General features: G+C 40.9%; 1 protein-coding gene across 1 annotated transcript in view; it reads right to left on the bottom strand.

Annotated features, from left to right (window-relative positions):
* Positions 1-16,315, bottom strand: part of TMEM132E (transmembrane protein 132E) — a 99,604-nt gene that overhangs the window by 20,303 nt on the left and 62,986 nt on the right. The window contains exon 7 of the mRNA XM_044274285.1: positions 6,669-6,874. Coding sequence (XP_044130220.1) covers positions 6,669-6,874 — 206 coding nt within the window. The remainder of the gene's footprint in view (positions 1-6,668; positions 6,875-16,315) is intronic.

The following is a 16,315-nucleotide window of genomic DNA, read 5'->3' on the forward strand; positions in this document are numbered from 1 at the left end:
GTCCATCACACTTATTTACTACAGCAGACATGTTAGGAATGGTGACAGGTTCTCTTTATTAAAGGGGCTATCCCATGCCAAATGTAAAAAATGAAAATCAGACATCATCTAGTACATGATAACCTCTTTCTAATAAAGCTAGGACCAGCCCTGCACCTCCAGAGATCTCCCCATTCATTGCTCTGCTAGATTTATATCAAGCTGACACTTCAAGGGGAGTGTCTTTTCTGCTGCAGCTAAGGGGGCGTGCCTCAGCTCTCCCTATCACAGCTAAGGGGGCGTGTCTCATCTCTCCCTATCACAGCTCAGGAGGCATGTCTCAGCTCTCCCTATCACAGCTCAGGGGGCGTGTCTCAGCTCTCCCTTTCACAGCTCAGGAGGGAGTTGAAAGATGAAACTGAGCATGTGCGGCCTTCTCAGCGAGCAGGTCAAAGAAATAAGAAAACACAAACAGCAGGTGGCACTACACACCTTTTATAGAATAATTCAGTGACTATGCAATTTTTTTTATTTCATGCAGTTACAAAAGTATTCAGGTGGTGGTTTAAAAACTGTAGAATATTTTTCGTGGGACAACCCCTTTAAAGGGATTTTTTCAAGACGATGGTTCTATAATAGAGATGGCCTTGCAGTTCACCCAGGGGTCGTTTCTCGGCGAACTTTGCGTGTTCGCGATTCGCTGAACATGTGAACATATGGAGATATTCGCGCCAGCCATATTCTTTTACATTGTGAAGAACTTTGAACCATGACACATCCACCAGGTGGTACAGGACAGCCAATTGAGACTTTTCAGCACATGGACATACCCCCTACCTTATAAATACACCTGATCTGGCCGCCATTTTACATTCAGTGTTTTGCCAGTGTAGGGAGAGGTTGCTGTGTGGCGCAGGGAAAGGCTGTTGGGGACACCAAACGCTAGCTAATAGGGCCACAAAAGTCATTTTAAGGACTGGTATAGGTGTGCTATCGATAGGTGTGATACACAGAGGGGTGCAATATACTTATAATATACTTTTATAATGAGTCAAAAACACATAGATCTATATAGTGATCACCTGGAAGTCAGGGGCCTAGGGGCTTACTAGGGCCATTTTTATATAGGGTAAGTTTCCGGACGGGGTCGCTCTTATCAGGGCGGGTGGTCTGTGGTTAGGCTATCAGGGCCAGAATAGCACCCCCCTGTAGGGCAATATCAGGGACAGTTCTTTGCCCATCCTCTCCTTCAATACCCCATCATCATCTAGCCCAGGGATAGATGTTTTTTGCTTTCCCTCCAGGATTCATGGATGTGCGCTGGAACCCCCCGGATTGTGGTAGGACATATGGTTTCTGATTTGGTGCCGCCGAGCACCTGATTTAGTGCCGCCGAGCACTTGTTATTGCCTACATCTATGCTTTTTGATTAATTTTAATAATTTATTTTGATTTTGAGAGATATCTTTTCCATTCAAACGTCCGCAAAATGGGTCCGCATCCGTTCCGCAATTTTGCAGAATGGGTGCAGCCCCATTAATTTTCAATGGGGCCAGAATGTGCTGTCCGCAAACGCATTTGCAGAGCCGCATTTGCGGATCCGCACTTCCTCATCCTTGCTTCCGTTTCTGCAAAAAAATAGAACATGTCCTATTCTTGTCTGCAATTACAGACAAGATTAGGCATTTTCTATTATAGTTCTGGCGATGTGCGGTTCGCAAATTGTGGAATGCACACTGCCGGTGTCCGTTTTTTGCAGATCCGCAAAACACTTACGGATGTGTGAATGGACCCTCATAGTACCATTATTAAAGGTTAAGTTTTATCTTTATGCATATTCTAATGGATTGCCTTCCTTGTACAATGCTATAATATACTTTCTATGTTGGAAAGTATATTATAGTGCATTTGTATTGTGCGGCAGTTGTGTGCGGTTCTGCTGCGATACTGCAGGTATATAGAGGGACAAGCGTTAGAGGAACAAATAATTTCTACTGGTGTGATATACCAGTCATCCCCCCAAAAAACTGATTGAAGCGGGGTGTTATATACCAATATACTTTCATTATAGTGCATTTGCGCATGCGCGTACGAGAAAATTATATTGCCGATATTTTGCATTGAAAAAATAATGAATGGAGATCGCAAATTTGAATAATACATCTGGTTTGTCACTGTCCATGTTGTGGGACTATTTGTGCACTTCTAGTAATTATTTCTTGGCTGCAAATATGAGCTGAAGGTTTTTCAGGTTCGCCTGCCAATAAAATGAATGGGACCCGCCGCGAACTTGTCGTTCGCGAACATTTGAACCGCCCCGGCAGATGTTCGTCCATCACTATTGTCTAACAATCTTTTCAAATTCCTTGCATATATATTGCAAACCATACCTTCCTTCATTTTTGTTGCCATTTCTGTGCATTTCTACAGCATTTCTGTATGTTTGCATAAATATACATTACTTTTGGATCTGCTTTCATCCTGAATTGCTACAGCAGCTTTTCCTCGATTCCATTTCTGGCAATCCATGTGTGGATGAAATTTCATATACAAGCCATTAAATGCTTATGGATCTATGAAAACGGAACATCACGTGAAGTGATGAAAACTCAGCCTGCGGCATCACATGGCACTCACATCTCTGAAGCAGCACAACTTTGCTAATGTAAGTCATTTACAAAGATCATACATTTGGGTTTTGGAAAGAAAAAAAAAAAACATTAAACAACAAAACAGGAATATAAAAGGAAAACACACTGTTGCTGCAGTAATGTAGTGAATGTAGTAATGGCTGGGCCAGGCCTGCTAGTAAAGTACTGCTCTTTCTGGCGAATGGAGTAGAGTCCCATTGTCTACATTGTCCATATGTTCTAATATGACATATGGAAAGATGCAGACAAATGCTTTACTATTCAGTTAACCGAACATACATGTTTTTTTATACCTTCAGTACCTATGTGACATGTGGGTATAAAATCATATAATGTGTTAAACATCCCCCAAAAACTATCCATTTCACCCATAGCACTTAAATATAGCACATTACCGTGCTCTGTACAATATCAATATAACATGGGACATAAAGTGCCACTAAAGAAATGGAAAAGTTGCTTGCTGCGCAGCAATGGAGGTGTTCATCATGTTAATGCTATGTTGTTTTGAGTCCTGTGTAAGTTATGAGACTTTTCTGTTTGCCGTTAATATATCTAAATTGTCTATCCCGTAGCCTGCAGCCAGTTCTATCGGCTGGGATATAAAGAACACTTAAGGACACATCTCTGCTAAACAAAGGCTACACAGCAATGTCTATATATTGCAATTATCCTTTATGCATCAATAGTTCTACATTAAATAAAGCTATTATTTGTCATTTTTATGATTTGCCAGTGGGAAACATTAGGCCAGCCCTGGAAGAAAAGGGGCCAACTGAAAAAAATCAATGCATGCATATTACATTGATTTTATGATGAAATATAAATGGAAATGTCATAAAGCAGATGACTTAATGTGCAAGATAAGCCACACAACTGAAAGGGATTCTATTGAAAATATTGCTGTTTAAAGGGCCAGTATCCCTTTTTGTTGGTCAAAATGATTTTCTTAAATATATTCTAAAAATGTAATCATTAGGAACCTTGGGGTTGTAATCAGTCAGGTGCTGAATGAACCAATGTGCATAGTCTATGGGATTGTATTCTACACCAGGGATGTTTGGACTTAAAGGGCTTCAGAAACATGGTTATTAAAGGGGTATTCTCATCTTAATGATCACTGTTAAATCTGTTAATTATTTAACAGTGATCATTCTTCTAAATATATTTAATTTACTAATTCCCACCCTTTAGAAGAAAATAAACCTATACTTACCTGACTGTTGTCTTCCGTCTCCCCTGATTACGGCCACCGCTCTTCTCAGGAATCGAGGTGGCCGCGCGTGCGACTTCTTCTCTTCCCCCGGCCGGGCTGCGCGCTGTACTGAACACGCACGCCGAGGCCGCGAATGCGCTATGGTGATTTCTTCCTGGCCAGTATAGTATACTTGCCAGGAAGTCACCAGGGCATGCTCCATTTACTTCTATGGGTGTTCTGATAATAGTCAAGCAAGTGTGTATGCTGGGAGTTGTAGTTTCACCACAGCTGGAGTGGCGCATTCTGTACTACATCCTTTCTGTGTAGAAATGTGATGTTTCTTAAAGAATTTATTAATCAGACGAGGAGCATGGACATACCTTTCTCATACTGATGATTTGTCCTCTGCAGCATAACCTTACTAATTAAGTAGTAAAGTTTGGCCTGAACAAGCTTGGAGTCAAGGATATGCTTAACGTCAAATTAAGAAGAGTCAACGGTATGTGATAGTCTGGAAATCGTGAGAGTTTTGGAAAACCTGTTCAAAACTATAGTTCATAGCAGGGAGCTATAGAAGCTGTTCAGCATGTGAAGGTTAGAACAGAGCTAGAGACTGTAAGTCAATGGGTTAATGCATCTGAGGACAGGAAAGAACCAACTGAGGTGCAAACTAGAAATAAGGTACTCAGCTTGATATTTTTGGTTATTAACCAAATTTGTTCTCAAAAAGAGATGGTAGGACTAGGCCAACAATGCATACATTCTTAAGGCTGCATTGCAGAATGCTCTCAGATTAAGGTTAGATCCTTGCAAACGACTGAAGGCAGGTATCACAGATTCACCTATCAAATAGAGAAGGCCAAGTTGGAGTGTAGGAACCAATTCAAATGTGTAAGTTATTTGGTATGCATTTATACATTAAAAGACATTTGGAAAATATGATAATGTCAACCAAGATGTAAGAAGACAGCTGGGATCACAGAATTACAAAACCCAAAGGGCAAGACCAAGTATTTGTAATGTCAGTCATAGGTGTTGAAGAATGTCTTCCACTTGTCCACTTCCTTGATATGGACTAGGTTATAAACTCCACAAAAATCCAATTATGTCAAGATGGTGTAAATAGACCCTAACAGTTGATGGCTTCAACAAAGACTTAGATGATTTCTTAGAACAAAATAACATCAATGCTTATGTTCATGTTCAGAATTCTGTTCCCCACACCCCATTCCTCAGCCCAGTGAGTGATGTGTCTGGTCACATGAATGTTCATCAGCAGCCATTTTATGGACAGGACTTCCATGTGGAAAACACGAAAGACTTGGCCAACAAAGAAGTGCACCTTTTGAAATATAGAAAATGGTGCAGAATACCAACAAAGACTATATTAGTAAGTGCCATATAGTCATCTTACAAACACATTAATCAGCAGTAGTCAGAAAGTGGCCAACCCCTTCAAATGAATTGGTTGGATTATCTTAATGAAATTTGTTGTGTCTATGTGACTGTTACACTGGAGATAAATGATTTATATTTCTAGACAGATATTCAACTTTCCAGCACAAAGACAAAGTGTGGATAAAACACTTCTGAAGAAGTTAATTTCAATGGGTTATTTAATATTATGCATACATAAAATATCACTCACACACGAGATCTTCCAAAATTATCTATACTGAAGAATATTTTGTGCGAAAACATGCAAATATGTAGACAAATTATCAATCCAACAGATTAAGTCAGGGTACTTTCACACTAGCGTTTTTCTTTTCCGGCATAGAGTTCCGCTCTAGGGGCTCTATACCGGAAAAGAACTGATCAGTTTTATCTCCATTCATTCTGAATGGGGAGCAATCTGTTCAGGATGCATCAGGATGTCTTCAGTTCAGTCTTTTTGACTGATCAGGAGAGAGATAATACTGCAGCATGCTACGGTTTTATCTCCAGCCAAAAAACTGAACACTTGCCGGAATGCCGGGTCTGATTTTTTTACATAGGAATGTATTAGTGTCGGATCTGGCATTCAAAATACCCCAATGCCGGATACGTCCTTCCAGGCTGCCGGATCCGTTTTTTACGGATGACACCGGAAAGACTGATATGGCATTTCAATGAATTTGTAAGACGGATCAGGATCCTGATCGGTCTTAAAATGACATCAGTTAGCATACGTTTTGACAGATCCGGCAGGCAGTTCCGGCGAGTGTGAAAGACAAATATGGTTTTCTTGATGATAAACTGGTTACTGGGTGTTTGGCTACTCAGACCCCCCAGCAATCCTCTATTAACTATTGGAGAACATGGTAGCAAGTGTTGAGTTTGCCTACAGTGTCCCACAGGGAAAAGTAAGCATCACACAGTTCCAAAATAAATCTCTAGGTTCTCCATGCATGGATATTCCAACTCCTCTATATCAAGTGATGCTTTTTGTAAGGACTCTCTTACCTGGCAAATAGATGTGGATCCTGTAGTGACAAGAATGATATATGCTTCACAAGTAGGCTTGTAACATTAACGTTCATAGCTACCTATTTGTTTTGTTTATTGTAAATAGGACTCAGGATAGACACATCTTCCAACGTCTATGTGTTTTTTCTTTAATTAAAACATCTATTGCCCTGCCATTGGATGTTTTTATATTTGTAGGAGTTGTTGTCTAATATCTATATTTCATATTTTGTAATTTCATTGTTGTTAAGCTCTCTGTACATCGATTGAGCATTACAAATGCAATTCAATAAAAAGTCATTTAGGAATAAAGTTGTTTTCTCTCACTGCTTTGCTAGTATTAGCTACTTAGATGTTCATGTACAATGTTCATATATAATGTACGTGCTTACCTGCGGTCTGGTAGTATTGGAATTCTCCAGCCTTTTATTTGGCTTAGTTTTGAATCAGAGAGTTCAATGGATAAAGGGAGTCTGGGTACCCATACAGTCATTTCTAATGGTGCACTGAGATGTTCATAGGTAAAAACCGCTTGTGCATTCATTGATCCCCTGTTCTCCTTTCCACTAACAAACACATAATCACAGCTACTTGACACCTGTTAACAGAGATAGGGTGAGAATTACAAGAGGTACAAGATAAAGATCCTCATTTTACTTAGTTCAGCATTAAACCTGAATAAATGGGGTTTGTTTGTAGGGTTTCTTTTTCTGTAGTCTTAGGCTACTTTCACACTAGCGTTCGGGGCTCCGCTTGTGAGTTCCGTTTGAAGGCTCTCACAAGCGGCCCCGAACGGATCCGTACAGCCCCAATGCATTCTGAGTGGATGCGGATCCGCTCAGAATGCATCAGTCTGGCACCGTTTGGCCTCCGCTCTGCTCAGCAGGCGGACACCCGAACGCAGCTTGCCGCGTTTTCGTGTCCGCCTGGCCGTGCGGAGCCAAACAGATCCGTCCAGACTTACAATGCAAGTCAATGGGGACGGATCCGTTTGACGTTGACACAATATGGTGCAATTTCAAACGGATCCGTCCCCCATTGACTTTCAATGTAAAGTCAGGAGTCCCTATTAATATACCATCAGATCGGAGTTTTCTCCGATCCGATGGTATATTTAAACTTGAAGCGTCCCCATCACCATGGGAACGCCTCTATGTTAGAATATACCATCGGATTTGAGTTACATCGTAAACCTCAGATCCGACAGTATATTCTAACACAGAGGCGTTCCCATGGTGATGGGGACGCTTCATGTTAGAATATACTGAGAACTGTGTACATGACTGCCCCCTGCTGCCTGGCAGATGCTGCCAGGCAGCATGGGGCAGACCCCCCCTCCTCCTGTAATTAACTTATTGGTGGCCAGTGCGGCCCCCCCCTCCCTCCCCAGTATTAATTGTAGCCAGTGCGGCCCCCCTCCCTCTATATTCATCTGTGGCCAGTACGGATTCCCATTATTAAATATGACCGATGCGGCCTCCCCCTCCCTCCCTCCCTCCCCAGTATTAAATGTGACCAGTGCGGCCTCCCCCTCCCTCCCTCCCCAGTATTAAATATGACCAGTGTGGCCTCCCCCTCCCTCTATATTTATTGGTGGCCAGTGCGGATTCCAAGTATTATGACCAGTGAGGCCTCCCCTCCCCCCCCCCCTAATTAAAATCCCCCCCCCATCATTGGTGGCAGCGGAGAGTACCGATCGGAGTCCCAGTTTAAATCGCTGGGGCTCCGATCGGTTACCATGGCAACCAAGACTCTATTGCAGTCTTGGCTGCCATGGTTACTTAGCAATAAATACAAGCATTATACTTACCTGAAGAGCTGCGATGTCTGACCGGCCAGGAGCTCCTCCTACTGGTAAGTGACAGGTCTGTGCTATAGGCAATGCGCCGCACAGACCTTTCACTTACCAGTAGGAGGAGCTCCCGGCCGGTCAGACATCGCAGCTCTTCAGGTAAGTATAATGCTTGTATTTATTGCCAAGTAACCATGGCAGCCAAGACTGCAATAGCGTCTTGGCTGCCATGGTAACCGATCTGAGCCCCAGCGATTTAAACTGGGACTCCGATCGGTACTCTCCGCTGCCACCAATGATGGGGGGGGTGATTTTAATTAGGGGGGAGAGGGGAGGCCTCACTGGTCATAATACTTGGAATCCGCACTGGCCACCAATAAATATAGAGGGAGGGGGAGGCCGCACTGGTCATATTTAATACTGGGAATCCGCACTGGCCACAGATGAATATAGAGGGAGGGGGGCCTCACTGGTTACAATTAATACTGGGGAGGGAGGGGGGGCCGCACTGGCCACCAATAAGTTAAATACAGGAGGGGGGGGTCTGACCCCTGCTGCCTGGCAGCATCTGCCAGGCAGCAGGGGGCAGTCATGTACACAGTTCTCAGTATATTCTAACTTGAAGCGTCCCCATCACCATGGGAACGCTTCTGTGTTTAGAATATACTGTCGGATCTGAGTTTTCTGAAGTGAAAAATCAGATCTGAAATAAACAGTTATGCAAACAGATCCGTTCTGAACGGATGCAAGCATTTGCATTATAGGAGCGGATCCGTCTGTGCAGACACCAGACGGATCCGCTCCTAACGCAAGTGTGAAAGTAGCCTTAAAGGAGAATCTGTCAGAAGGATTATCTAATCTATGGAACAAGTACTGGCACTCTCACTCAATGTGGAACCATATGATTTATTGCATAAAATCAATGACATATAATTATATAAACTTATATTGACATAAAATAATAGACGTACTATAATAAAAAATTGGAGATATTTAAAATACAATAAAATGCTAAAATCTAACTTAATACATATAATATTCCCAATATCACATATGACAATCTATATGTTCTGAAATCTCAGAGTTCGCGTCTCCTCTGAAGTGCAGTGGTAATACAGCACTGCACTTCAGAAGAGACGCGAACTCTGAGATTTATAGGATCCACAAAGGATATTAAAAAGTTACCAAGTAACACTTAGGCCTAGTTCACACGAACGTTTTTTTTGCGAGTGTACGGGCCGTTTATTTGTGTTCCGTATACGGTCCGTATACGGAACCATTCATTTCAATGGTTCCGCAAAAAAAAACGGAATGTACTCCGTATGCATTCTGTTTCTGTATTTCTGTTTTTCCGTTCCGTTGAAAGATAGAACATGTCCCATTATTGCCTGCAAATCACGTTCATTGGCTCCATTCAAGTCAATGGGTCCGCAAAAAAAAAACGGAACACATACGGAAATGCATCCGTATGTCTTCCGTATCCGTTCCGTTTTTTCTGAACCATCTATTGGAAATGATATGCCCAGCCCAATTTTTTCTATGTAATTACTGTATACTGTACATGGCATACGGAAAAACGGAACGGAAAAACGGAAAGGAAACGGAAACACAACGGACCTAAAAAACGGAACAACGGATCCGTAAAAAACGTACCGCAAAAAACTATAAAAGCCATACGTTCGTGTGAACTAGGCCTTAGACGGATGGTGCACTAGGCTATACGGATGGTGCACTAGGCTAGACGGATGGTGCACTAGAACCAATTATACTACACCTCAGAACATATCGGTTGTAATATGTGATATTGGGAATATTATATGTATTAAGTTAGATTTTAGCATTTTATTGTATTTTAAATATCTCCAATTTTTGATTATAGTACGTCTATTATTTTATGTCAATATAAGTTTATATAATTATATGTCATTGATTTTATGCCAATAAATCATATGGTTCCACATAGAGTGAGAGTGCCAGTACTCGTTCCTTTGATTACTAACCTTTTAGAGAAAGGGCGAATCCTCTTTACTGTGAGCACCTCCACCTGATTTGATCACTCCTGTGCGTCATATACTATTTTATATTATCTAATCTATACTGCTACCACTAGCTGTTGGATAAGATGAAAGGCTATCTAAAGGTTTCCTTGCATGGAAAAGTAGAAAGATGATTTTGTAAAAGAGCTTTAATCATTGCTTAGGCTACTTCACACTAGCATTTTTGCAGATCCATCATGGATCTGCAAAAACGCTTCCGTTACAATGATACAACCGCATGCATCCGTCATGAACAGAAAAAGATGGCTCTTGTTGAGAACAGAGCATCTCAGTTTCAACATTATCAACTCCTCAGAATAGGACAACGCCTTTGAGGTACTTGGATAGAACATATGAAACTTACAATTTAAAGTAGCAGATGCAGTGGGGACATTGCTTTTTATGTTAATAAAAGCAGAACAGGAGGATGAGGTCTCCTAATTTGTATCTATATTGGCTTTTCTTAAAGCAATTAGTAGAGTAGTCCATACTATAGGACAATCATTACTAATATCAGACAAGCCCGTTGGCTTACATTAGCAGGTGTGGCAGGTTTAGCCCCAGAGTCACATGAATAATCTAACCTGGAAAACAGTAATCTTTTTTCAGGAAGTTAAAATGAGATATATACAGAATGTAAGTCATTTGATGAACTTAAAAGGCCAAGTCAAGTAAAAAAGTTATTATATTTTTTTTTTTATCAAAGCTACCAGAGGCAGACCCGAACAAACCAGGGAAAATCCCTAAAATACCAATTCCAACTTGGACAATGTGAGAAAGGGAGCTTCAACAAAATCTAGTTCTGACAAGAAGCCTTATCCACGTAAGCAGTACCCTTTCCTTTCCATTCATGTATGAATTTATAGGAAACAATTTCCACAGACCATTGGGTCAGAAATGTAATAAAAAAAATAAAGAAAAACAGTCTCACACTACCACTAACATTTTCAAGCAAGTCAGTCTTTAGACAGTGTTTTCGAGACTGCCCTCACTCACGGGAAAATATACAGATTAGATGGCACAAAAAAGGCTGGATAGTTTTCCAGTCATAAAACCAGACAAATGCTCAACAGTAAGGCTTTAAACATATTTTTGAAGCCTGCCTGGAAAGTATGACGGACGTATGTTCAAAATGACATGTATCTAATTAAAAAAAGACAGAAAAGATGCCTTTCATGCTATATACACACCCCATGAACACAGATGCCTTCTCCAATTCAAATGGAAGGGAGAGATTTATCATTGGACCATTATGGACCTCTCTAATAATCCTTATACTTTCACACGTGTAATGAAGGTTCTAATCTCTAGCTAAGAACAATAGGAATAACTTGTGTGATCGATCTAGACGACCTTTCAGATTTCAGTGTGGATTCAAACTATTTTCTAGGTTTTTCAATAGATCCATTCAGGGCTCTCACAAGCGGTCCAAAATGGATCAGTTTTGCCCTAGTGCATTCTGAATGGAAAAGGATCCACACAGAATACATCAGTTTGCCTCCGATCAGTCGCCATTCTGCTCTGGAGGTGGACACCAAAACGCTGCCTGCATTGGTTTGCTGTCCGCTTGATGAAACTGAGCCAAAAGGACAATGGGGACGCATCTGTTTTCTCTGACACAATCTGGCACAATAGAAAACTGATCCGTCTCCCATTGAATTTCAATGGAGTTCATGACGGATCTGACTTGGCTATTTTACAGATAATACAAACAGATACGTTCATGATGAATGCATGTAGTTGTATTATTGTAACGGATCCGCTTTTGCAGATCCATGACGGTTCCGCCCAAAACACGAGTGTGAAAGTAGCCTTACTTGTACTGTGTCACCAGATACAGATTTGGTTAGGAAAACTTTGGACGTCAGAAGTAAACTTAGTAGAAAAGTACTAATTAGTTTTGCGTATGTTCTCTTAGGACAACAAAGGCAATTATTATTATATAATTGCTCTGAACTAAAGGGCTTATTACAGTTCTTCCTGGTTTCAGTTATTAAACTGTTAAAACTGTTTAAATCTATGGTGTTTCTTTTATAATTCTAGTTATGATCCCAGGTTGACCGAGAAAAAGGAAAGGCCTGGCTTTCCCTGTGAGATCTCACTTGAGCGCTTGAATACCTGCAAGATGACGGATGGAAGCGGCCACCAGCACCCATTAGCTGTTGATACCGTATGTGGCTTTCCCTTCCCATGAACAAAAAACATCTGCAGATCATAGATTCCTGCAAACTGTGCTTTCTGTATAAATGCAACTAATGGGCGTTTAGGAAATGGAAAGTAGCATACAGGATATAACTTTAAGCAAATATATTCATCCAATTAATTAAATTGGAAGAACTGGGGTGTTATAATAAAGAATTCCAAGTAATTGAATAGTATTAGAGGCATATAGAAGAGAGGGCTATGGGGTCAAAATCTCCTCCTTCCCTCAACATCTTAAAGGGGTTGTCCAGGACTATAGATACATGGCGACTTTCTTACAAAAAGAGCGCCACACCTGTCCTCAGATTGTGTGTGGTGTTACAGCTCAATCCTATTCACTTCCATGGAGTTCATCTGCAATACCAGACACAAGCCACGGTCACATGGGCCTTGTCTGCAATACCAAGCACAGTCACTATATAAATGTACAGCACTGTGCTTGGTAAGCTGTGAGAATCCACAGTGTTCGCTGGAGTGCCAGTGTCTTCTCAAACAGCTGATTGTGGGGGTTCTAGGTGTCAGGAACCCACCGATCACATACTGGATGACCTATCCACAGGATAGCTCATCAGTTAAGAAGAGTCAGAAACCTCTTTAACGTCTAAAGCTTCTCATTTTTATTTGAAGCCACCTGTCTATGTGTGAGCACAACACGGGTCGGAAATGCATCAGCCACTCTGCTTGAATGATTTTATCTGGATTGAAATCAGGCATTTTAAAAAACATTTTAGAAGTTAAATGGTGTTGGTCTACCCTTATTTTTGGATTACACAATTGATTTATGTCTTCTGTTCTAGAGTTCCATGATGTTAAAGCTTACTCTGGGCATTCGGCACAGTGATCAAAAGCTTGTATCTGTCTAACACATTTAAAATGTTTCCCACTTGGCAGTCTCACTCTATGAGCTTGCTGCTTTTTGGCTGAGCTGTTGTTGCCGCTAGATATTTCTGCTTCACACCGACAGCCCTTACAGTTGGCCAGGACGATGTTTGGATTTACTATAACTTACACCAGAAACTAGAATAAGCTATAGCTGAAGTCTGTGCCAGCCCCTAGATGGAGTAGACTTCACTTTCCGAGGCATGGAGGTCCAGAGATACCACTAATTTATTAAGAGGTATCTGCATTTTAATAATTTAGGGCAGCATACACTAATTTAGGGCAGCATACGATAAGCAGCTCAGCCGCCTGATTCTGGGTAAATGAATCCAAAGGAGGAATAGGGAAACAGTATATGCTGCACTGAGCAGGCTATATAAACCCTACCCCCAATACACATACAAGCTTCCAATCCCCACAGACAAACATACAACTGCAAAATAGGAGCCAGAAAAAAGGGTGAAATAACAACACCTATAGCTAGCCCATAAGCAGTATTGAGGGACAACAATAGTAGTAATAAACGTTGAATAAGAAAAAAATATACTATAACATATTACCTAGAGTTGATAGGAGGCACAGATGGAACAAACCCAGGTCTGGCAGAGAGCGCACCCCGACACATGTTTCGCTCCTCTGCTTTCTCAGGCCCCCTGGGGCGCGTTTCGGGAAAATGCAATTTTTTTTTTTTTGCAAAGCGCTTTAATGCGTTTTGCACGCGCGTGAGAAAAATCGGCAACTTTAGATTTACTTATGCCTAATTCCTAGTTCAAAGCTAATTCAGCTACTCAAGACGTTATTACAGTATATGAAAAATGAGTGAGTGTGAATGTTTTTTGGTCTTGAATGTTCTGTTAAATACCAATTTGGGTATAACATTTCCGCTGTCTTTATTATTCGGTATATGCGGCAATCTTCCATATCAATTTCTACCACAGACTTATGATACTATAAGGGTAGTGTTACTGTTTGTTTGCATGTTACCTGCTATTTGTATTACGGTATACAGTATTACTTTTAGTATACAAAAAAGGGACTATAAAAAGCAGGACATTTTCTCAAGCAAAATCTTTCTAGAGTAATATGGTGAAAAACTGAAAATGTGCATCAAAAAGGCTTAAACCATAATCGGGAGTCAAAAGTCCACAAAGAAATGTGCAGGTTTAAATCCATTCTTTTATCCAGTAGCTTTTTATACTCAGTTCTTCCATTTAAAATGCGCACAGTGAGCTAAGCCTGATGCATTAGTTTGACCTTAAATGAGACCTTGCTAATCTCAGTGATGAATTGACAGCTTAGTTAAACTAGTGGAGGCAAAGTATTTTAAGTTCAACCTCGTGATTCAAACTTGCCTACAGAGCAGTCAAAGCTCAGCATCAGGAAAGTTGCAGATATCCATAGATACCTATTATCACTAAGGACATGTCTAATAGTGCCCAAATGGAAGCATTTCCAGTGCAGAAGCTGGCAGGTTGAAGATGAGACACTTAGCTGGTACTGTGCCAATTACAGATCACTGCAGCTAATCTACTGCACGACCTCAAATCTTTTAAAAATGACATACACGAGAAACTCTAGCTGATTTTAGGAATTGATCCTCATCGTGCATTGTAATGAAGTCTGTAGACTACAGTGCTAATAAGGTTATGTATTAATAGGGTTTGGCCCTTCATTAATAGAAGAGCTCTGGATTCATGTTTTCTTAGAACATACCATAAGAACTCACTTACAAAGGCTGTACGCCTTTCATGGTGTACAAGAGTCACATATTTTTCATAAATAGCATCGTCTTTCTCCTCTGCTCTGTCACTCTTTAAGCAAATAAGCAGAGCTCAGAACAAGGTGGTGTGGCCCCAACAGTGAGACGCATTGGTGTAAACTGAAATCTATGGCAGCTCCTAGTCTATGTAAATGACAGTTTCTGGTACATGGACATCTGAGATGAGACAAATTTATTAAGAGAACTGTCTTTTAGTACACTATTCACGTCTTCCTCCATCTTACCTTTTAATAACTGGAGTGTGAAATGCCAGCTTTTAGTAAATGAGCCCCACTGTATTTCACTGGATTTACTGTGCACAGTGATAACTCACTGAGTTTAGTGATTCTTTTTCTTTTTCTTTTTTTTTCTGGAAAACTTACCCAAAATCATGAACAGACTAAATTGTTATGGACATAGGTGGTCATTTATTAAGACCAGCATTTTAGATGCTGGTCTTAAAGAGGTTCTCCAGGAATTAAAAAAATGAAAATACTTAAATATTATTTTATAATAAATATATTGCCAAATGCCTTTCATTACTTAGAATGGCTTGTTTTGTCTGGGGAGCAATCATTAGGGAAATAAAATGGCTGCCGTCCTATCAGTACACACAAAACCTGTCCTAATCACACAGGAGGACAAGTTACTTCACAATGAGCCATAGAGCTTTGTCGGGAATCATGATCCTGAATACAGGTGAATCTCTGTGGGAATGGAGATGATGAGGAGACATGAGAGGAGGGTGGGGTGTGGATAATGAGCAGCAGTCCTTGTATGCAGCCTCCATTACCACAGCCTGTCCTGTCCATCCTCTCTGTACTTCATGTCTCCTCACTAACTAAATTCCCCAGAGATTCAGCTAAAGTTCTTATCATTTGTATTCAGGATCATAATCCCTGACAAGTAGAGCAGAGAAGAGGATGAGGCAGCTCTTTACCTCAGTGTTGTAAAGTAACTTGTCCTCATGTGTGATCAGGACAGGTTTGTTTCCCCTGATGATCGCTCCCCAGACAATACGGGCCATTACAAATAATAAAGGGTATTTGAGAATATATTTATAATAAAGTATTTTTTAAGTTTAATAAAGTCCTGCACTGGCGGCGGATCTGCCGCAATTATGTAGAGGCGCAGGGCTCTTCATAACTTCGGCGGCTCCTCTGCCAGTTCTAAATGCAAGACTGCTTCCGTTTCCGTCCACAGTGCTGAAAGTGGGCATGTTTTTTGCTAGACGAACTGTAGTTTTTAGTTTAGTTTTTGGGGTAGATTTTTGATCACTGTTATTCAATATTTTGGGGGGTAAGGTGACCCTAAAAAAGCGAATCTCGTGTTTTTATTTAAAGAAATCCATTACTGTGTATACCGCGCAGG

Source organism: Bufo gargarizans, unplaced genomic scaffold (assembly GCF_014858855.1).
Source record: "Bufo gargarizans isolate SCDJY-AF-19 unplaced genomic scaffold, ASM1485885v1 original_scaffold_1625_pilon, whole genome shotgun sequence".
In the NCBI taxonomy this organism is placed as follows: domain Eukaryota; kingdom Metazoa; phylum Chordata; class Amphibia; order Anura; family Bufonidae; genus Bufo; species Bufo gargarizans.